Raw genomic sequence first — 23,955 nt, 5'->3', positions numbered from 1 at the left:
TGTCTGTAATTGAATAATAATAAAATAAAAAAAAAGCATGTAGACCTTTTGTGACAACATGCCCCGCTATTAGGTTAGTTGCTTTATATATATACACTAAAGTTTGGGGTCAGTAAGATTTTTTTCATGTTTTAAAAGAAGTATCTTCTGCTCACCAAGCCTGCATTTATTTGATTAAAAATACAAACAAAAACAGTAATATTGTGAAATATTATTCCAATTTAAAACAAATGTTTTCAATGTCAATATACAGTAAAGTGTAATTTATTCCTGTGATCAAAGCTGAATTTTCAGCATCATTACTCTAGTCTTCAGTGTCACATGATCCTTCAGAAATCATTCTAATATGATGATTTAATGCTCAAGAAACATTTATGATTATTATCAATGTTGAAAACAGTTATTTACATTTTTATTTCATGATGCTATGATGAATAGAAAGTTCAAAAGAACAGCATTTGTCTGAAATCTAAATCTTTTGTAACATTAAACACTACCGTTCAAAAGTTAGGGGTCGGTAAGAATTTTAATTTTATTTTTGGGGGATAGAAATAAAATTAATCAATACTTTTATTCATTAAGGATGAGTTAAACTGATCAAAAGTTACAGTAAAGACAATTATAATGTTAGAAAATATTCTATTTTAAATAAATGCTGTTCTTTTGAACTTTCTATTCATCGAAGAATTTTGAAAAAAAAATTGTACACAACTGTTTTCAACATTGATAATAATAATGAATGTTTCTTGAACATCAAATCATCATATTAGATTGATTTCTGAATGATCATGTGACACTGAAGACTGAAGTAATGATGCTGAAAATTCAGCTTTGATCACAGGAATAAATTACACTTTACTGTATATTGACATAGAAAACAGCTGTTTTAAATTGGAATAATATTTCACAATATTACTGTTTTTGTTTGTATTTTTAATCAAATAAATGCAGGCTTGGTGAGCAGAAGATACTTCTTTTAAAACATTAAAAAATCTTACTGACCCCAAACTTTTGAACGGTAGTATATATATATATATATATATATATATATATATATATATATATATATATATATAGAGGCTATCGTGTGTGTGTAGGCTTTTTTATCTTTAGCCTATAGTAATTATTGCCATTTTTCGTTGGCTTTTCTTTACTTTGGACTTTATTTAGCGTCCACAACGATGAATAAAGTGACGAAATATTTACGGTCAGTAATTTTGTTTACAACATGAAACCGCGTTTTACAGACTTGTGTTGATTGTAACTCGTGAGGTAGATGCTCTGCACTGAGATCAGATGCAGTAGTGCTGCTGATGCTGCTCAGTTTAAGAACAGGATGCGTGAACAGTCGTCACGAGACCGCCGCGCGCAACTCCCTCACTACAGCATCAAACGGATAACGTCCCACATTATGGACACTCTGTCCTTTATTTAAATGAAAAGTGTGGTGTTTAAACCCTAAAGGCGCAGAAGATGGGGGATAAGTTCGAGTTGCTGAAGACACCTGTCAATAGGACAGCTGCGCGGACGAAGAACAAGAATGAGAAACTGCGATTACGCGTCGTCTTCTTAGACGACAGTGAGAGAGTTTTCGAGGTGGAGGTGAGAAATAATATATATATTTATACAGACCGGGGCAAGTTGTCACAAATGCTTCTTTTTTTTTCTATAGCAGTGGTTTTGCGTGCGGGTTTCAAACCTGCGGTTCTTAGTCGAGAATATGTTTTGTGAGCTTTGTCTCCAAACTAACATTCTAATAGCATCATATTTTTTGCTATCTGTTGCGTAAGCTAAACAACTAAACACAATAAAACCACATGGCGTGCACTCAGACTAGATTCAGCTGTATAATGAAGGTAGATTTTAACTGTGTAGGTTAGTTTTCATAAATGTCATATGCATATTTACTTGTTGCCCAAATAATAGTTTGATATATCTGTATGTTTGATGAAATGTTCAAAATACCCCATATAGTGTGACAACTCTGCTGAGGCACTGAATGTGTTCAGTGAACTGTATTTTTTTTTTTTTTTTTTTTTTCCTGGGAAGTAAAAGTGTAGCTTTTTTGTGGCTGAGACTTCAAGCTATTTGACAATGGCTTTCAGAAATAACCCTACAGCCTGTGAAATATTGTGACAGTGTGACAACAAGCCAAGTCTATCCTATAATTACATTTTGTAATGTTTATGTCTATATTAAATAATCACTTAAGTATGTGTAGCTGGTAACAAGGACAATACATAATTTTGACTTTTAATATGTTTGCATTAATATATCACTTTACATCTCTTTACGTTTCCTCATTTAAAAAGTAATTAATTAAAAAAATAGGCTACATCCTTTGTCAAAACCATCTTTTGTGGTCTAGTGTGTGTATGTGTGTGTGTATGTGTAAGGGGTTCTCTCACTTTTACTCTAGCTGTGTTTTGCTTGTAAAGGAGCATCATTTCATGTCCCATTATCTGCTGCTGCTTCTGCTTCATGGGGGATGCTCTGTGTGTATGTGTGTGTACGTGCCTGGGGGTTTTCACTGCTTTTACACAACACAAGCTTGTCCTACCAGTCAGAAAAAGCAGGTGAGATATAAAGTCAGGGTGGTGGGGAGATGGACAGAAAAAAAGGACAGAGAGTGAGTGAATGAGTGAGTGAGTGAGAGATTTAGTGCCCGTGAGGCATGTGTGTGACTGAATAGGGGTAAATATCATGGCCTACACTGAACAGAAGCTTGTCCTGGCCTCATTCCAGAGAGCACGCCAGCATTCCCCTACACCCTCGGGCAAAACAGGCAATTAGAAGCACTGAAAAATACAAGAAATCTGAGAGAAAGATGTCAGGTTGTAGAGAGACAATCTGTTGTTTTAATCAATACTTGGTAAAAAGAATGTAATTTCAGCATATTTTGTGGTGCTTGCTGTTATTATTTTTTAATACTGAGGGTTAGGTTTTTTTAATGACATGAATGGTACCTTAGAGCGTGTGGCTTGTTGATGAGAGCTATGCTATTGCTTGTCTGAGCAAAATACTTAAAAATGTGTATAAAATCTTGTAAATTTACACTAAAAGAGGGAAATTTCTGGCTGTTTTAGTAACCGACCACTCAGAGCATAGCAACCACATAGGAATGCCTTAGTAACTAGTGGCTACCAGTGTTATAGTTAACTAAAACTATTAAAAGTCATTTTCGTTAACTGAAATTAATCTGAAATATAATAAAACATAAATATTAGAAGATAAAACTTGAAAAAGTTAAATGAAACTTAGAAATATAGTCTTGGCAACTAAATTAAATAAAATAAGTTTAGGTTTAAGAACTAAAATTATTAAAACTAAAAGCTAAACAGAAATAAAAAAAAAAAAAATAAAAATGAGGAAAGCACATAAAATTAATACTGTAAAACTCGATAAGTTACTGTAACGCAAACCATTTGAGGACACTGATTGCCTTGAGTACTGTAAACTCATATACATTAAGTTAAAGTCACTTATATTTTAGTGTTTAGTTTAGTAAATTATTTGAGTAAACTCAACTTAAAGATTTTAAGTTTATTCCACTCATTCAGTTTGAAATAAATCTAGGTCTTAACAACTAGCTACTTAAAGGTGCTAAAGAGGATCTTTTTGTCGACTGAGAATCCAAAGACTGTTAGTGAGTTTTTGAAATGAGCGCATGCGTAAGAACAACCCCCCTCCTTCACAGCTTATTTCGAGGGAACGCCTCATAAACTCGTGCACAAGTATTGGAACACGAGTGTTTACCACCGGCATTCGCTGTGTCGTGTTAGTGGATTCATTATGTCGGACTCACCGCAGGTAACTCATAATCTGCAGTTGTTACTCCTGTCTCCTGACAAAAACATTGCATGCGGCGCCTGTGGAGTGTGGAAAGTTACTGGAGCGCGCAGCCGCGCACGTCTCGCACAAGGAACGTCACGGCAGTGATTGACAAGCCAGAGGGCCAATCGTTTACTCGATGATCACGTAAATGGTTGGCTGATGTTTTTAAGGCCCTACCTCGTGCACAGATGATGTATATTAATATTATTCCTTTCAGTGCACCTAATAAATAGTCTTTTATCAGTTAGTAAAGACAGTTTCAAGTAATATTGCAAAAATGTATAAAACAAAACATCCTCTGTAGCACCTTTAAATGGTTTGAGGAAACTGATTGCCTTCAAGGATTAGTTCACTTTCAAATGAAAATAATCCTAAGATTTACTCACCCTCAAGCCATCCTAGGTGCATATGTCTTTCTTATTTCTGACGAGGACAATCTGAGAAATATTAATAAATATCCTGACGCATCCTGACGAACCTTATGCGCTACCAAACGAGTATGAACTGAAGAAAGTGACGCCAGTTCCATTTTATGCCATAATTTAAATATGGAAGGCGGTCTGGCGGAAGCTACATATTTTACTACATAACTTGTATTATATTTTTTACACAAACGCATCGCTTCACTTCAGAAGGCCTTTATTAACCCTCTGGAGCTGCGTAGAATATGTTTATGATGGATGGAGACACTTTCTTCAGCTCATACTCGTTTGGTAGCACATTACTGCCATTAATTTTTAAAATTCTCATGCTCACCTACAAGGCCTTGAATGGTTTAGCGCCACAATATCTGTCCGAACTTTTAACTGCATACACCCCAAGACGCAATCTTCGTTCTTCTGATTCTGGCTTTTTAATTGTACCTTCTACACGTTTACGCTCTATGGGTGACCGGGCTTTTTCTTCTTTTGCTCCCAAACTCTGGAATGCTCTTCCCAATGAGATCAGACATGCTGACTCTTTTAGTGTTTATAAATCTTCACTTAAAACTTACTTTTTTAGGCTTGCATACAAGTGATTATTTTTAATAATGTGTTTTGTTTTGCTTTTTATATAATGCATTTTTTTTTTCTTCTCTTAATTTTGCTCAAATGTATGTTTATTGTATTTATATGTTTCTGTGAAGGCGCTATATAAAATAAAGTTTATTATTATTATTATTATAAAGCTCGGATGCGTCAGGATATTTATTAATATTTCTCAGATTGTCTTCGTCAGAAACAAGAAAGTCATATACACCTAGGATGGCTTGAGGGTGAGTAAAGCTTGGAGTAATTTTCTTTTGAAAGTGAAGTAATCCTTTAAATGGTTTAATTTCATCAAACTCAAAGTAATACGTTTACATAAAACTATGCAAAAACTAACACTGGTACAAAACAATGATGACAGAACAGGAGCTAACCTAAAATTAAAATTAAAACTAAAAACAAAAGCTAATTCAAAATATTAATAAATACTATAACAACATATAAATAATTTTGCTAGCCACAACATTCTGACATCATGGTGGCAACACTTGCACGGACAAGCGCGTCACGTTTTCTGTAAAAATGTCATTTGATTATATTCCCTAGACAAAACTGGATTAAAGCACATGTTCAATGATGATTCACTGTTGAAAGTCAGATTTGTCCTGAATAAACAGTGCAAAAAAAGCATCCATTATGTCTTCACACATATTTACAAAGTCTGTATATTCTGACGTAACTTCACCCTGCCATGAGTTGCACAGATCTTTCTTTATTTTTGTACTGTGGTCTGTTTTAACCTCTCTATCTCACACTTGTCCCTGACTTTATCCCTCTATCTTATTTTGTTCCTTGTCTTTGACAAGATAATGGGGAGTTTCTATGCCCCGCTGTCACAGTAAATACAGGGTTTAGTGACACATCCTCACACACATATGTGCCCACAAACACACTCATCAGATAGCAACCCTGTATTTTGAGGCTGACTCAGTGAGCATCTGACTTCCCCATAATTCTGTTTGAGCAGTTCAGTTGCTGCAGATTCAATTACCAGAGAAAGTTGCTTTAACAGTAACATTCTGCTCAAATCGCATCACCATCTCGTTAACACCCGCATCAAGTAATAGAAATGGAAGAAAGAAGCAAATCCGAGGAGTAATTTCACAGTGACACTGCAGTCACATCATTTAAGTTACATTGATGCAGGCAGCACTGAGACCAGTATAAAATGTCTGTGGTTTATTCTTCTTCGTCTTTCTGCAGAGAAAGATTCTGGGTTCTGATTTCTTCAATAAGGTGTGTGGTCATCTAAAGCTGCTGGAGAAGGAGTACTTTGGCCTGGAGTTTCGTCACCATACTGGCAGCTATGTGAGTCCTTTGACCTGTCAGTGATGTCAATAGCAGCCCTTAAAGGAATAGTTCACCCTAAAAAATGAGTATGTTGTACCCTCATGGAGCACAAAAGAAGAAATTTTCAATAATGTTGTTGGTCGCTCTTTTTCATGCAATTATAATGAATGGGGTCTAGATCTTTCAAGCTTTAAAAAGGATGTAAAAGCACTTTGGAAATTATGACATTCGCCTAACTCTTTGCAGTGACTTCATGAGAGAAGTAGAAAAAAATACAAATTTAAAATCGGTTTATCCAGTTCAGAAAACTGATCTGAATGGATTGTTCACAAATAAAAATTGATCAACTCAGAGTAACTGATCTCATCAGCGTCCATGAGGTTGAACAATGACAATGTTTTTATTTATGAGTGAACTGTCCCTTGAAATAGTTGCTTTATCTACACTTGTCAAATGGATTTTTTTTTTTTGATGCAATAGAAAATTAAATCAGGTCTTAATGTTTCTTCTACAGGTCTGGCTTGAACTCCTGAAACCAGTGGCTAAGCAGATCAAAAGTGAGTTTTGTAGTGGTCGTCTTGTGACAAGGTCCACTTGGTTAATTTTCAGTTGATTATTTGTTCAGCAAATGCTTGGTAACTTGGTGAATGGTGTGACAACTTTAGTTAAGTTTTATTGGCAAGGAAAAGGGATTTAGAGGTCAAATTGATACACTTAAAGGAATAGTTCACCCACAAAATGAAAATTCTGTCATGTCGTTCCAAACCCGTAAGACTTTTGTTCTTCTGATGATCTTTCATGAAATCTGAGAGCTTTCTGTCCCATTGACAGCTACGCAGCTGGAACTTTGACACTTCAAAAAGTTCATAAAGAGATCGTAAAACTAATCCATATGAATTAAGAGGTTTAGTCAAATTTGTCTGAAGAGACACAATCGTTTTATATGATGAACAGATTTAATTTAGGCTTTTAACCCTTAAATGCATGACTGTTTCACCAATCATTCTTACATATTCGGGTCTTTATAGACCCAGATCAATATCTAACATGGAAGGATCTCTACCTGTCGCGATAATATAAAACTCCTCTGATATTAGAGTAGCAATTACAGAATAAAATAAATCATATTTTGTTAACTTTTGGAACTTGAAAGGGTTCAGTTTGAGCAGATGTTTTATGCCATCATCACTGTCCTCGTCAGAGCTAATTTCCCAGTAAATTCAGCAAATAATAGGCTAGTTTTATGTTTGAGGTCACAAATATGAGCCTATTCGCGATCTCAAACATATTCTCAGAACTATATAATTTTAACATCTTCAAAATCAATATTTCAATCACTAACAGCTTCACCAGATCCATCCAGTGACAGTTACAGTCATATTTGATTGCGTTTAGTACTTGCTCTGCAGTAAATCACTGAGCCATTTCATGTTTTTCTTATTTCGTTTTCTGTCTGAAAGAGTCATCACTTCAGCATTGTGTAACAGACATTGCCACCTTGTGGAATAAAGGTGAATTGCACTTATTTCGTCATCTAAGATTCAATTATTGTTGTGCAGAAAAAATATACGTACACTGATAGACACCTCGGGTCGTTAGCGACCCTATACAATTTTCACAAAAAATGAATTCAAAAATAGGCATTCTTTTATAATTTTATGATTTTTTTCATGTTATATTCTTTATAATGAATCAATTCAGGAATACCAAGAAGGTTGAAGTCTAACTTTAAAAAATGAATGAGAAGGAGGGTAGTGAATGACGTCCTGGGTCACTAAAGACCCGAGGTATGCATTTAAGGGTTAATCACATATAAACCTTGATCAATGAACATAAACAGAAGCTCAACCTTACTTGCTTAATGCGCCAGAACAAACCTCATTGGCTCTTGCATAAGCTCAAACGTGCTGCGTAACACATGAGAATGAACCTCATTGGTTCTCAAGTCAAGCAAACATGTTTGAGCTTCTGTTTACCACAACTGATGTGTGCGTTGATAAATGTTTATGTGAATAAAAGCCTAAATTCAATCTGTTTGAGATTGAGTCTCTTCAGAAAAATTTGGACTAAACCACTCAATTCATATATATTATTAGTTTTACAGTCTCTTTATGAACTTTTTGAAGCATCAAAGTGTCAGTTGTGTAGTTATGGAAGGACAGGAATTGTTTCATCAATTTCATTGATTTCATCAAAAAAGATCTTCATTTGTGTTCTGAAGATGAATGAAAGTCTTTGGAAAAAAGGGTTTGGAATGACATGAGGGTGAGTAATTTTCATCTTTAGGTGAAATAAACCTTTAATATATTTTAGCCATCTGCAACACTGTGCCATAAAATCATTCATTCATTAACCATTTCAAACGTATCCAACTCTTGGTGATTCTATGGGCCATCTCTTGTCATACGTGAGAGACTGTCCGTGAACTTTCTTGGCAATGATTTTTCCGGGGTAGGTCACCAGGTCTTTCCCCAGCCCTATTACATGGCTTGGGACTCACACACTCACACACACACACATTAATTCACACCTACGGACAATATTTAGTGTCTCCAATTCATCTATACTGCATGTTCCTGGAGCAGAGCACCTGGAGGAAACAGACACAGGGAGAACATGCAAACTCCACACAGAAAAGCTTCCTGGCTCAGCTGAGACACGAACTAGGGAACATCCTTGCTGTGAGGCGACAGTGTTACCTGCTGAGCCACTGTGCTCTCAAAAAGAAAAAAAGTGATTCAGTGATTCAGAAATCCAACTTGCCCCCAAAACTCTTTGACACAACACTCATTATACTGCCCACGTAGAAAACTCCATGAACAGCTAAAAATGCTGCTGACATGCTTTTTTTGCATGTCAGCAGCATTTTTTGCAAATGAACATACTTTTAAAAATACATTAAAATACTGTATCTTGAGAATGTACCCCTTGGCACATCTTACCCCACTTTCAACTACAGATGCTTTCTGTATCCCCTAATTTGAATATGTGGTCTCAGAAGTTAGTATTCACCAATTCCAGCAGTTCCCTAGATTGAACCTTTTATTTACCATCCCAGATGCTTAACCATTAGAATATCACTGTCTGCTTGATCCTTTAGTTAATATTAAGATTATTAATAAAGTAGTTTTAATGCTAGTAGGGTCAAATAAGATTGTGCACTTCCCATAGATACCAGTGATGTGGCGTTCCATTTCATAGTGAAATTTTTCCCTCCTGACCCAGGACAACTGCAGAGAGGCTTAACCAGGTAAACCACAAGCACATGCTTATCTATTACATAGACCGATTAATAGATGATGATAGGTGATATGCGTTCAGTCTGACTACCGATAAATAGATGGTGATAGGTGATATGCGTTCAGTCTGACTGCTGCCTCTTTTATACAGGTATCTGTTTGCCCTTCAGATCAAACAGGATCTGTCAAATGGCAGCCTCACCTGTAATGATAACAGTGCCGCCCTGCTGGTCTCTCATATACTGCAAGGTATCTCCTCTTACCTCATTGAAAGTTTACATGCCATCTGTTTGATTATCATATACACTTTATCGTTTTCCCTCTCTGTCCCCATTTGTAGCAGAAATTGGGGATTATGATGATGAGTTGGATGCTCATCATCTTGAAAATAAGCAATATGTGCCAAACCAGGAGTACTTGGACCACAAAATCATTCGCTTTCACAAAAAGCACAGGTAACATCAGTTACACACAGTATGAGCATAACAAAATGATAATATTCCCATTAACATGCAGCTCTTATAATGTACAATATGCTGTGACAGATGAGTAATTGAACATCTTTAATTTTGTCCATTAACTTAATTTGGATTTTGGTGACAGAGGCCACACTCCTGCTGAATCAGATGTGCATTTGTTGGAGGTTGCCCGGAAAATGGACATGTACGGGATCCGTCCTCACCCTGCCCATGATGGAGAAGGCATGAGAATCAACCTCGCTGTCACACATATGGGGGTACTCGTTTTTCAGGTACTGTACAGATATAAATGCTTACATTTACATGCTTACATATGCACAACAACCTTAAATGCAGCTAAGAAATATAAATTCTCTCTTACATGTTTAAATATTTAACATCTTATACCATTATCAGGGAAACACAAAGATCAATACCTTCAGCTGGGCCAAGGTCCGTAAGCTAAGCTTCAAGAGGAAACATTTCCTGATCAAACTCCACACTGAAACTGGGGTGAGACACAAACAATCCCTCCATTACTAGCACTGTTGGGAAACTGTGGGGAAAAGAAAACAATAGTTCCTCTGCAACAATTGAAATTATATTTCTCTTCATATATTATATTTGGAACATTAGTGCTGACTTCTAGATTTACATTTAGTCATTTAGCAGACAATTTTATCCAAAGCTGGCAGACTTACAAATGAGGAACAGCACAAGCAATTTATCATGAGAGACAACAATGAGATAGAAAAGAAAAGAAAGATAAACCACATAAAAAAAAAAGGAAGAAGGCAGATGCACAACTTTTGTTTATCCTCTTAATAAATAATTAGCACCAATGAAATGGTAAAAATTACATTTACATGTATGCAGAAGCTTCTATCCAAAGAAACTTACATTGCATTCAAGGTACACATTTGATCAGTTAATGCATTCCCTGGGAATCAAACCCATGACCTTGATGTTGCTAGCATAGGTCACTATTTTTGAGCTACTACAGGAAGGAAAAATGTTTATTGGAATGTATTTCTAATAAGCTAGCATTAGTCTGACTCTGAAGGCATTTAATTTGAGTCTGAAAATGCTTTAACAATCTTAATCTGTCATTCACTCAACTCTTACTGTGTTAGCCTTCGAGGAGGGACACTGTTGAGTTTTCTATGGCCAGCAGAGATGTGTGTAAGGCGTTCTGGAAAATGTGTGTGGAGTATCATGCTTTCTTCAGACTTGCTGAGGAGCCCAAGTCACATCAAAAGTCCATTCTGTCTAGCAAAGGATCCAGTTTCAGATACAGGTATGTGTGTGAGAGAGAATGACTTTAGATTTGTGGAATGCAATGAGAAGCCCCAGTTGTCTAATACCCTCTGAGAGAGTGTAATGAGGATATTAAACAGAGCAGTTCTAATTTTTATTTTTTATTTTTTTTTTTTGAACACACAACTAGAGACTACAGTCGTTGGTTTATATGTGTGAAAGTGCTTTCACACTGACAGCGATTTAGTGAGAGTTGACGATAACCGACGAAATGAGCAACAGTAACCATTGGCGACATTACATGACATTTGACTAGCAATATGACAAAGTTGAGAATAGTTTAACTTGATGCAAATGAGCAGCAATGTAGCGACATGATCAGATACTATAGTTGAATGAAGGCAAGATGGAGAAGTTAGTCACTGTGAGTGATTTTACTCTACAATATGAAATGTCTCTGCCCACATACATGAAAAATGATGGGTCAGAAACTGTCAGCATCGATTCATGTATTGACAAACATTCATTATGTTCAGGATATGATGCATCATGGACTGCTGGATTTTTTATACACACAAACATTTATTTTTAGCAGCATGAAAACTGATTGTAAAAATAGAATGTAGTCTTGTTTTTACCAGCAATATACACTACTGATCAAAAGTTTAAAACTTTTATTCAGCAAGGACGCATTAAACTGATCAAAAATGACAGTAGTCTTTTACATTGTTATAAAAAAATCAATTTCATATATAGTAAATGCGGTTCTGTTGAACTTTCTATTCATTAAAGGGATAGTTCACCCAAAAATTAAAATTTGATGTTTATCTGCTTACCCCCAGCGCATCCAAGATGTAGGTGTCTTTGTTTCTTCAGTAGAACACAAATGATGATTTTTAACTCCAACCGCTGCCGTCTGTCAGTGGTATAATGCAAGTCGGCGGGAACTTAAATAAAACACGACAGACAAATCCAAATTAAACCCTGCGGCTCGTGACGACACATTGATGTCCTTAGACACGAAACGATCGGTTTGTGCGAGAAACCGAACAGTATTTATATCATTTTTTACCTCTAATACACCACTATGTCCAACTGCATTCATCACTCGATTCGTGAGGTCTGATCGTGCTCTGACAATGGCAGTGATGTCTCGCGCATATACTTCAATGAGAGCGAGACATCAGTGCCGCTGTCAGAGCGCGATCAGACCTTACTAATGAGTGCTGCACGCGGTTGGACATAGTGGTGTATTAGAGTTAAAAAATGATATAAATACTGTTCGGTTTATCGCACAAACCGATCGTTTCGTGTCTTAGAACATCAATGTGTCGTCACGAGCTGCAGGGTTTAATTTGGATTTGTCTGACAGACCTCAGCGGTTGCAGTTAAAAATCATCTTTTGTGTTCTACTGAAGAAACAAAGACACCTACATCTTGGATGCGCTGGGGGTAAGCAGATAAACATCAAATTTTCAGTTTTGGGTGAACTATCCCTTTAAAGAATCCTGAGAAAAGTTTCAGTCCCCACAAAAATATTACGCAGAACAACTGTTTTCAATATTGATAATAATGAGAAATGCACAAAATCAGCATTTAAATTGTAATAATATTTCACTATATTACTGTTTTACTATATGTTTGATCAAATAAAAGCATGAGCATAAGGAGACTTATTTCCAAGATATTACCAACCCCAAATCTTTGAATGGTAGTGTATAACTCTGTTTTGCAAGCCACAAATAATGTTAGGGCATCCAGTGGCAGGAATTCCAAATATTCAAGAAAATCACTTTGAGTGTGAACAAGACTTGATGGGATTATTTTTGCATATCAGCAATAATTGTCTTGTAAAAAATCTTTTAATGTTTACAATTGTGATATTGTAGTGGCAGGACACAGAAGCAACTTCTTGAGTGTGTGGGCTCTGGAGGCAAGAAACATTTGCCTTTTGAAAGGTAAGATGTTATGTTGGGTGTTGAGATTTAAAGAGAAAACATTTGTGCATAAATTTTGCATAAATTTCTGTGGGACTAAAGGGAATAACATAAATTATACATAATGATTTTCCAAACACTCTTGCTGTCTTCTACTGGATTAGACAGTTAGGTAGCCTTAACTAACGCCAGCAGTTGGGTCAATGTTACTGTACTGAGCCACTCAAACAAAGCACACTTCTGAAACCCACAGCAACATGGATGGACAAATGATGACCAAAGTTGGGATGCGTTTTAACATTTTCCCTTTAAGTCGCAAAAACAGATTCTTTAGTAAATTGGACAGTGCTGTAGGGGTTTGTTTTTCACTGCATCTACAGCCTGTTTTGCATTTTTATTTTCAGAAGTTACTGCAAGTCTGAATATGACACTCGACAATGCAGATCCTCTCCTGACATACTAACTGACGTCTCTAAGCAGGTATTGTACTTGTTACTTACATTTCAGATGTGTTTTTGGATCCTGTTTCTCACATTTGTTTCTTTCTCACACAGCTGTACGAGCATCTACCTCCCAACCAAACTGTTGCCGGGCAACACAGCGAACAGACAGGCGTAGCAAAGCGCAGTCTATCTGCGGTGGAAGTCATGTTCACTAATGAGCTTGAGCGATCCAGGCCCTTGTTAAGAAATCCTGCCTTCTCAAGCAACTCTGCCTCACCCAAGCTTCGTTCACTGTCTACATCAGGAGTAGAACATCGTGGTAGAGGAGCCCAGAGACAGAAGGCAAAGAGACGATTGTCTCCCAACGCCCAGCATCTCGTGCTCCTCTATCCTAACACGCCCCACCTCCAGTTCCACCCTGTTCTGCCCACTTTCCCACTCGCCACTCACCCGTACATACTGCAAGACCACACGTCTTCATCCCTAGACCGCCTCCCTCAAACCCATCACAACCATGTGCCTCTGCAATACTTGCCCAGACGAATTGCCCACTCGTCCTTGCCATCCTCTTGCTTGTCGCCACAACTTCAGAAGCAGCAGGAAAGGCTCCGTCCTGCTGGACTGGGATTAGCCGAATCGAGATACCCCAGAGGAGGACTAGGGCTGAGGGCTGGGTTGAATAGGAAACTGGACTTGAGTAGAGTTGAAGCAGGCCATTACAGCGACGACTCCACCTTTCAGACTGGCTTGCCGCGTCGAGCCTCAAGCCAACCAGACTTCAAATTCCAGCGACCTACACTTGCCTCAAACGCCGCTGCATATGCATCCGAGTATCGCCCGCTGGGATATTATCCACATCTTTCTCGGCACCAGGTTCCTGCCAGGCCCACCTACCTTCCTCTAAGTCCTGCCCCTCTCCCAGAAAGACCCACTTCTTTATGCGTACTTGGCACAAGTAGTTATAGTGATTCGGATTCAGACACCTTCTACCCATATTTTCCTGCACTGGGTAAAGTGGTACGTTCTGGACCACTGGCACGCATGCGCTTCTCTTCTGGAAGCCTCCAACTTGATGAAGAGGATGGAGAGGAAGAGGAAGAGGAAGAGGAATGCCCGAATGATCAGGAAAACACAACTCTCACCACTGTTAAGGTGATGAAGTTGTAGTAGCCATGCTCAGAATTTTGGAGCCCTAAATGATGGGGCTCAACAAATAATATAAACAGTTAAAGGCACAATATGTAAGATTTTTAGGTTAAAATAACCAAACATTACTAGAACAATGTTATATATTTTGTTGACTTGTGTACTTACTTTTCCAATGATGTTTAAATCCAGAGAAATTGCGTCGCCTGTCAACTACGTCTACCATCGATTTCCATTTTACAAATATCGATCTAGATTCCTGCAAAGTGCAACAAGTCTCTCATAGCTAGTGTTGTAGTCTAGACCACCTAATCCAAGAGCAAGTCATGACCAAGACCAGTATGTGTTCAGACCAAGACTTTTAGGGTTTGAGACCAAGACAAGACCAAGACCAAGGTAGGGTGAAAGCGAGTCAAGTCCAAGACCAGATAGTCTGAGACCAAATACAGTCAAGACCAAGACAACACCTTCAAAAAAAATGGTCTTCTTAAGACCGGTCTCAAGATCAAGACCGGTCTTGAGTACTACAACACTACTGAGTGAACCCATAGGGTAACGCTATAGTGTCAACACACTCAAATGTATTTAGTATGGTTGTTTTAACCATGTAAAACAGTGCTGCGTTACCCCACATACGCAATGAAAAGAGCAGAAGTGGCCGACTGCAGCATAAGCATAATAAAAGCTCCGCTGGACTCGAAATCGGTGTGTATCGCAGGTGTCTTTCATTAGCATTTGCTCCAACGGCCTCGTTCCACTCCCACAGCTCTCGACTCGTCCTGCTTCATACCACAGTAATGTTAATAAAACTTTAATACATTAGCTCATCCATGAATGTGATTTCTGCCCGCGTCCGTCAGATTCCTTACCATCGGCTAGCTGTGGAAGTGAAGACGACATGCAAATCCCATAATTCCACACTCATTTACGGCGTCATCAAGTTACACCTTTGTTTTGAATAAGCGAACTCTAGTGGCGAAAATTACATATTGTGCCTTTAAGAACTGCAGGCATTGCACTCTCAGAAGAAATGGTACAAATCTGTCACTGGGGCGGTACCCTTTTGAACCTTATTTAGCCCTAAAAGCCTGAAAGGGTACTACCCCAGTGACAGCTTTTGTGCCTTTTTTTCTGTGTGGTAGTAACAAAAACAGAGGGGCACATTATTAATCAGGTGACAAGAGGTAATATTTTCTGTAAATAAAAAAAAAAAAAAGAAATATTTCATGTCTTTTTTGCATCTCTGATCAAAAGTTATATTTTGTTGTAAGCTGCTTTGAATATATGTAAAGGTATAGTTCACCCTGATATGAAAATTCTGTCATCAATTACTCACCCTCATGTCATTCCAAACCTGTTTGACTTTCTTCTGTGGAATACAAGAAGAAAAGGATGAACTGGATCAAATCGATACCTGAGTGAATCATTCAGAATGGTTTTGTGAAGTGGATCAACTGATTGGAAAGATCTGAGTCAGAAAACTCAACACATGAATCAGACATGAAAAGACTTGATAGGATTTCTTTCAAAACTGTGTTGCACGGAATTTGAAAAAAAAAACATGAGGTTATGTAAATGATGACTAAAGTGTCTTGGGTAAACTATACTTTTAATGAGTCATTATTTCTTAAAATGTACTGAGTGAATAATCATTCTGTGGTGATTCTGAGTAAATCTTAATTTTCAGGAAAAGTAAAGCCAAGTCCATGTTTATGTAACTAATAAAAATGGATTCTGTTAGCTGAAAATGAAAACTGATTTTCAGATGTTTGTGTAATGGGGAAAACACTAGCAATTCTTTCTTTGACATTTGTGCTACCATAGTGAAATGTATTTAAAACATTTTTGCAAGGATGTGAAATTTTGTCAATAAATGAGATATGTAATTTATTGCAAAGTCAAGCTCATTTAGCACTACAAGGTTTGCATTTTAACCTTATATATACTATAGTACTCAGCTTCTATGTGCCTACAAAGATAATCACTTGCACACATTTCCTTTTGCTTAAAGTACATGCTTAAACAAATTTAAATGGCATTATTTAAATGATTGGTTTGGCATTTTTAACCTAGAACCCTTTTAAAATGTTCTAAACACAGTCCTTTGAAAAGAATGTACACCCAATACTCAGATCTAAGAAGGGCATTCTCAATTAGTTTCATTCCTGTAGCTCAAACAGAAGTGCATTAACTGATAAAATGTATACCTTGAATGTACTGCAAGTCGCTTTACATAAAATTCATAAATTAATTCAGCTAAAAAGAGTATGAGTTTTCGATTAACCTTAACATTGTACTCACTGAATCGCTGCTATAGCTTGGAACTTTCACCTCAGTATTTCATTACGTTTCATCTGTTGTCACAATTGTGTGAATGGTCAGAATCCCAACACATACAAATACACAGAGATTGTTAAAACATTTTAGTCTCAAAGGAACATACAAAAATGATCAACAACAAAATCAACAATGACATGGGTAGGATCTGTTAGCGCGCTAAAATGTAGTGCAACAATAAAGTTTTCAACAAAAATTAAACAAGTAAATGCACAGTACAACTGCACAATCATGTAAACAAATCAAACTCTGCAAAAATAAAAACTTACTGGTCACTTTTGTATTTCACAGAAAAAGTATTAGTATATCTATTAGTATATATCTGTATACTCCATGAAGTGTGCAGTGCAAAGAGTACATTTCAACTGGAAATGAGTCTATGCTATTGGTCAGCTGGTACATTTACATCTCATTACACTCAGGAAAAAAAGCAAAAACTGTACCTTTAGGGGTACAACACCTTGTCACTGGGACAAAACCCTTAAAGGGACAACTTTGTACCTTATTTATGCCTAAAAGGGTCTAGTAATGCCTTAAGGGTACATATTACTACTCTAATGTACTAATATGCACCTTTTATAGGTAATACAAAGTACTGCTATGGGGACAAGCTGTTATACCATAAAAGTACAAATTTTGCATATTTTGTTTCTGACAGTGAAGATATAAGTTAATCACAGCAATTCACTTTGTTGAATATTTACATTCACCAACATTTTAAAGTTTTTATATGCAGATTGTGTCAAGGAAAGAAATAGTTAAAATGAATAATCTTTGCCTGTACTAATCTACTGGGTAATGCTACAGTTATTAATAGTAAGATAGAAGGTTTTAATGCAGCTATATACATTAACTATATAACCACATACAGGTACAAATAATAAGCAGCAATGCTTGATTTAAAAACAGCATCAACAAAAGTAACATAAGGATTATCAGAAATCTCTAGAATGTCTATAATATTGCATTGTGTCAGATATTGGAACATTTTTTAGTTAGAAGCAAAGCATAATTTGGTGCCTCAGCTGTTTTTGAGGGTCCAGATACACAGTAAGACATGCTGAGTGCTGTAGGAGGAAGAAGAGGAAGGTAAGGGTTTGGTCTAAGCCTGGGCCACAGACATTCAGATCCACTGAATAATATCCATGAAACAGCAATAAAATACACTGAAACAATAAATCAACTTCATTGTTGTCTATGATTCAATCTATAGCACATTTCAATCATTTGTGACATTAAAGTGCACTGAAATGAAAAACAAAAAGATCAGCTTTTGCTTTTCCCCTTTTCCTCTAAACCTCCCAAATGCTTCAGTATGGAGCTTTAATTTCCTTTTTCTTTCTCATTCCTTTTACACCATACAATTTTCAATAAAGCTAAAAGCTGCAATTCCCCTATATATGGCAATTTTCGCTTTAGAAGTTACTTTTACCAGCTATAACAACTGTCATATGAGGCACTTACTAGTTCTGCAATTCAGCCACAATCTCATTCTAACTAATGTTATAATGCTTCCGTATATTTGTGTGATGCCACAGTGATGTCAGAGTCAATTCAAGGGCCAAAAAAAAAGCCTGTTTCAGCAATTACTGATTCTGCAACTAAACTAGAAGTTCTACTCCTATGCGGAAATATTTGTTTCTCTATGCGTTTTTTAATTGTGCAGTGTTTAGGAAGGAAGTTCCCATTAGGAATGTGGGCAGATTAGGTTTGAAATTTAAACTATTTGGGTGACAAGTGGGTCATACTTCATCCCAATATCAAAAGGAATAAAATTAATAATTTAATTATTATTATCTAGAATAATAATAATTTTTTTTGCATGTTTTTGCATTGATTTTAGGGTGAAATATGATTTGAATATTTTACTGACAGTTCTTCACCCATTTCGACAGAGCATCACACTATTAACATCCCTTTTGGCTCTGTTTTCTCCTTCACTTGGACTTATTCTTGTCTCTTACACTTCAGCTGGACCTCCTGCTCCTCATTGCTCTCTTCTACGAGTAGTTGTGCAGTGGTTCACTGATTTTCATGCAGGCCCAATGTAGGGCTCTGAACAAAGTGATGAGCACCAGGAGAATGAAGAATACCCATGATGCATAAATCCCCTTGTATTGCCGTGCATTCAACCACGTACCAGCCTACAGAGAAAGAAAGGGAACGGAGTAAAGAAGTTTCCTGGCATTCTGAAATGGTGATGCTCTTTGAAATAATGAACTCTGAAATGCTTTTATTCTTACAATCAATCCCGCAGTCGTTATGATGAGAATCAAACACAGCATAAAACATTTCAAACTCCGCTTTCTCGGGTACCTCTGGCCAATCGATGAGCTGTATGGATGAAAAGAATGGAATTTACTTGTAATTAATGTCACTGTGTGGTACTAAATAAAGGAAGGTCAATGGATAGTATTTAACGTACACTTTTCTGCAGTGTGGACATCGAGCCAATGTCCGATCTGTAAATTCTGTCCACTAAATCAACAACAGAGGGGCATTATGTTACAGATACAGTATTAAGGCTATTAGTAAGGCAAAGTTAATCAATGAGCAATAAAATGTTACCTTATATGAATTAGAAAAGTTCTTACCAGAAAAGTGTTTGCACAGTGGCCACATGAAACTCTGGCACCGCTAGGCTGAGGATTCGGACTTCCAGCACCAAGATGAACTGGACCTAAATTGATAATTCGCTTACTGATCCCCACCGCCCAAAAAAAAAAAAAAAACATTAAATATCACTATTTCTGGAAACTTAATAATAAATAAATAAATATTATGCAAAAAAATTTAAATAAATCTCTGTGTGTTGCCAATGACAATGGGAAGAAATTAATAAATTATATGTTTATTTAAATATTTGCATTGAAACAGACAGACACAATTTTTACTAATATCAGAATGCAATGAGATAAGAATAATTTTATTGAACACACACACAAAAAAAAAAAACATTAAATATCACTATTTCTGGAAACTCATAATTAAAACCACTTTGTTTGACTTTATCTATTAAAGTCCACTGAAAAAAAATGTAAAAAAAATTTTTTACACAACCATGGTGAATGAATACACTACCATTCAAAAGTTTGGAGTCGATACGATTTTTTTTTAAAATTAATGCCTCCAAGCCTGCATTTTAAAATTTTCTATTTGAATATATTTTAAAATGTAATTTATTCCTGTGATGAGCAGCGTTGGTGTTAATGCATTACAAGTAATCAGATTACTTTTTTAAGTAACTAGTAAAGTAACACATTACTTTTACATTTACAACAAAATATCTTTTTCAAAAAAGTAACTTTGTTTTCCCATTTATAGACTGACCTCTCTTGTTCGCATGTTGAGAGAAATCAGGAGTAAGGTTGCACTTCCTTCAGTCTGAGGCTTTTTCATTTCACTTTTGGTGTGAAAGGGCCTTTACATTTGCCAAAAATAGAGCTTTTATTTATTTTTGTTAAAAATCAAACAAGCAAGCCCAGCCCATGTGAGAAAAAGTACTAAAGTTACTTTTTCGCATTTTTTAACACATTACTTTTAAAGGTGCCCTAGATTCAAAAATTGAATTTACCTCGGCAAAGTTGAATAACAAGAGTTCAGTACATGGAAATGACATACAGTGAGTCTCAAACTCCATTGTTTCCTCCTCCTTATATAAATCTCATTTGTTTAAAAGACCTCCAAAGAACAGGCGAATCTCAACATAACACCAACTGTTACGTAAGTCGGGATCATTAATATGTACGCCCCCAATATTTGCATATGCCTGCCCATGTTCAAAGCATTAGACAAGGGCAGAACTTCTGGATGTGCACAGCTGAATCATCAGACTAGGTAAGCAAGCAAGAACAATAGCGAAAAATGGCAGATGGAGTGATAATAACTGACATGATCCATGATATCATGATATTTTTAGTGATATTTGTAAACTGTCTTTCTAAATGTTTCATTAGCATGTTGCTAATGTACTGTTAAATGTGGTTAAAGTTACCATCGTTTATTACTGTATTCACGGAGACAAGAGCCGTCGCTATTTTCATTTTTAAACACTTGCAGTCTGTATAATTCATAAACACAACTTCATTCTTTATAAATCTCTCCAACAGCGTGTAATGTTAGCTTTAGCCACGGAGCACCATCAGACTCATTCAGAATCAAATGTAAACATCCAAATAAATACTATACTTACGCGATTAGACATGTTGTATGACGAACACTTTGTAAAGATCCATTTTGAGGGTTATATTAGCTGTGTGAACTTTTTTTATGTTGTTTAAGGCAAGCACAAGCTCTTGGGGCGTGGAGCACGAGAATTAAAGGGGCCGCACACCCTAAATCTACGCATTTATAATGATGCCCCAAAATAGGCTGTTAAAAAATTAATAAAAAAACAAAACAAAACTATGGGGTATTTTGAGCTGAAACTTCACAGACACATTCAGGGGACACCTTAGATTAATATTACATCTTTTAAAAACATGTTCTTCGGCACCTTTAAAAGTAACTTTCCCCAACACCGGTGATGCCAAAACTGAATTTTTAGCATCATTACTCCAGTCTTCAGTGTCACATGATCCTTCAGAAATCATTCTAATATGCTGATTTGATGCTCAAGGAACATTTCTTATTATTATCAATCTTGAAAACAGTTAATATTTTTGTGGAAACCATGATATTTTTTCAGGATTCTATTGTCACTTTTGAGCAATTTAATGTATCCTCATTAAATAAAAAGGTATTAATTTATTATTCATATTTTTTTTAAATTTTGAATGGTAGTGTAGTTTAAAAAAACTATTGAAAGAGTCATGAATTATGGTAATGTCTCCTTTCAAATTCTCTCACCAGTAAGGTCGAGGGCAGGCGATCCTCTGTGAGGTAACTTTGCAGATGAGAAGACAGTTACACGGACACCTCACATACTTCTTTCCTGCTGGAGCATTCTTTATGGGCTAGATAAATCAGGAAGTGGTATCACAGTCTTTCACTTAAATCTAGTTCAGTTTTCATCACCTCACTAAACCATCAAACACAATCAAACATTATGCATGTTTGATGAAAGGAATCCTAAATGAATGTGCTTGTTAACTCACTGTAGCCTCATTGCAGACACCACATTTGACCACATGCTGGTGGATTTTGCCCTCCACACTAATAAGCGACTGACACACTCTGCAGCTGATGACAGGAGCACTGCCGCTCTCCGGAGAACCCAGCGGGGAATACGGTGGAGGAGCCTCGCCCAACAAGGGAGGAGCTGACGGGAAATCTGGGATGGAAAGAGAGCATGAGAGAGGATGTAAGGTGGCGGCAGACAGAGAAAGTGAGGAAAAAAGAAAAGGATTGGCAGCTAAAAATGACAATGAAATATACAGACCTGGAGATAAACAAGATTTTGTTTCCTTATTTACTGTTTCCTTTCCAATATTATTATCCCTCTTTTGCATGCATTATCAATGCAAAGTTGAAAAAAGATTAACCTTTTTTTGCACAAAATGGACTGCATTACTAATAATATTATGCAAAAACTTTTAAATAAAAATCTGTGTCACTGATAACAATGGGAAGAAATTAATAAATTATATATTTATTTTAATATTTGCATTGAAACAGATGGGCACTTTTTTACTAATATCAGAATGCAACGAGATAAGAATAATTTTATTGAACATTTTCTTTACAACATCCTTAATGTTAGAAAATAAAATTAATATTTTAAGGAAAATGTAAATTTCAGAATTATCGTATCATATTGTAAGACTTTACGCTATAGTAATGACAAACAAACTTAATTTTTCTCTTAAATTATTAATAAGGTTCATATACTGTAAATTATGAATATAATTAAATGTTACGTACAATGCTTAGAAAGATATTTTTAATAATGGATAATAAAAAAAAATCTGAATACATATTTAAATAGACAAAAGTATTAATAGATATATAGATAATATTCAAATATTGTTTATTCAACATCATCCCTTTTACTAACCATATTAACTATTTCATTGCCATCTTATGTACATTGTTTGTGCAAAGTTAAGAAAACAGATTTGTTACCAAGACAAGCAACACTGTGTGTAGATGGTTACATGATTACATTACCATCAGTAGTCATACAGTTTCAGGCTGACAGTCAATAGTACTTGAACTGATATACTGATAAGCCTGAGGGCAAAAATCAGGATTCCTTCAGTCATGAGATTCAGGTGTACTGTCTAATATGGCACTAATCTATTAGTAGAGTGCTCAAATTACTGCAAATCAACAATGTTGATCTGCGTACAGTGACATACTGTACGCTCTACATGAGTCAGATTTAAATTAATAAAATAAAGGGATCTAAATAGTTCACTGCCTGCCTAGACCGTATGTGCGCGTGGGCATCATCACACAGAAGCGTTTGAACGCTCCAGTCGAACTGAACTGAATAAAATCATACGGTCGAATCTGCTTACGATGCTATAAAATGCTGTGTATGTGGACAGCTCAATACGCTTTCAGACACAGCCGCTGTCATTCCGGATCAGGTTTGACTCACTCTGTGGTTTGGTCGGAGGTCGGTAGGTCTCATCTACCGGTGACAGCCCGTTCATTCCATCGCGACTGTCCGACAGCAAAGGCGATCGCTCACCGTCAGCCATGCCGCAAACGAGCACCAAAAAGTCCGCAACAAAAAGCCCGTTGTAGAGGTTAGCGTTTCCTGCTGGTAAATGTTGTCACGGAGAGCAAAAGTGATACGTGAAAGTAAAGCTCCAGGAAGCGTCACATAATCACATGATTTTTGCTACCAGGAAGTGGACAACAAAAATAACAACACAAGCGCGTGATCGCGGATTGGGCCAATGAAAGACGAGCTCACGAGGATTGAAAAATTAATATAATCTCGTTTTAATTAGCTCTCACTCATTTAGGTGTGCTGTGCTTCGAGTGAAATATTAATGTTCTCTGCTCACTATACACAGCTTTTTAAAAGCTGCCAT

General features: G+C 36.5%; 2 protein-coding genes across 3 annotated transcripts; one reads left to right on the top strand and one right to left on the bottom strand.

Moving 5' to 3' along the window:
- Positions 1 to 1,307: 1,307 nt before the first annotated feature.
- On the top strand, positions 1,308 to 16,305 carry LOC125272768 (FERM domain-containing protein 7). Its single transcript, XM_048197864.1, has 12 exons — positions 1,308 to 1,602; positions 6,066 to 6,170; positions 6,667 to 6,709; positions 9,324 to 9,402; positions 9,543 to 9,640; positions 9,732 to 9,846; positions 9,995 to 10,142; positions 10,267 to 10,362; positions 10,983 to 11,146; positions 12,996 to 13,064; positions 13,448 to 13,523; positions 13,598 to 16,305. Exons 1-12 carry the CDS (start codon positions 1,474 to 1,476, stop codon positions 14,651 to 14,653), a joined length of 2,178 nt encoding a protein of 725 aa, XP_048053821.1. The 5' UTR covers positions 1,308 to 1,473; the 3' UTR covers positions 14,654 to 16,305.
- A 737-nt stretch (positions 16,306 to 17,042) lies between these two features.
- On the bottom strand, positions 17,043 to 23,775 carry pip4p1b (phosphatidylinositol-4,5-bisphosphate 4-phosphatase 1b). Of its 2 annotated transcripts, XM_048197868.1 has the most exons (8): positions 23,514 to 23,775; positions 22,066 to 22,241; positions 21,818 to 21,924; positions 19,564 to 19,669; positions 19,395 to 19,447; positions 19,213 to 19,303; positions 18,934 to 19,113; positions 17,043 to 18,036 (listed from the first exon to the last, which is right to left on the bottom strand). In XM_048197868.1, the coding sequence occupies exons 1-7, from the start codon at positions 23,614 to 23,616 to the stop codon at positions 18,970 to 18,972; spliced, it is 780 nt and encodes a 259-aa protein (XP_048053825.1). In that variant the 5' UTR covers positions 23,617 to 23,775; the 3' UTR covers positions 17,043 to 18,036; positions 18,934 to 18,969. The 2 variants fall into 2 exon arrangements, with proteins under 2 accessions (XP_048053825.1, XP_048053824.1); XM_048197867.1 differs by having other exon boundaries at positions 17,043 to 19,113.
- Positions 23,776 to 23,955: the final 180 nt, after the last annotated feature.

Source organism: Megalobrama amblycephala, linkage group LG7 (assembly GCF_018812025.1).
Source record: "Megalobrama amblycephala isolate DHTTF-2021 linkage group LG7, ASM1881202v1, whole genome shotgun sequence".
In the NCBI taxonomy this organism is placed as follows: domain Eukaryota; kingdom Metazoa; phylum Chordata; class Actinopteri; order Cypriniformes; family Xenocyprididae; genus Megalobrama; species Megalobrama amblycephala.
The sequence above is the reverse complement of the archived record's forward strand: the minus strand, read 5'-3'. Positions and strand labels throughout refer to the sequence as shown.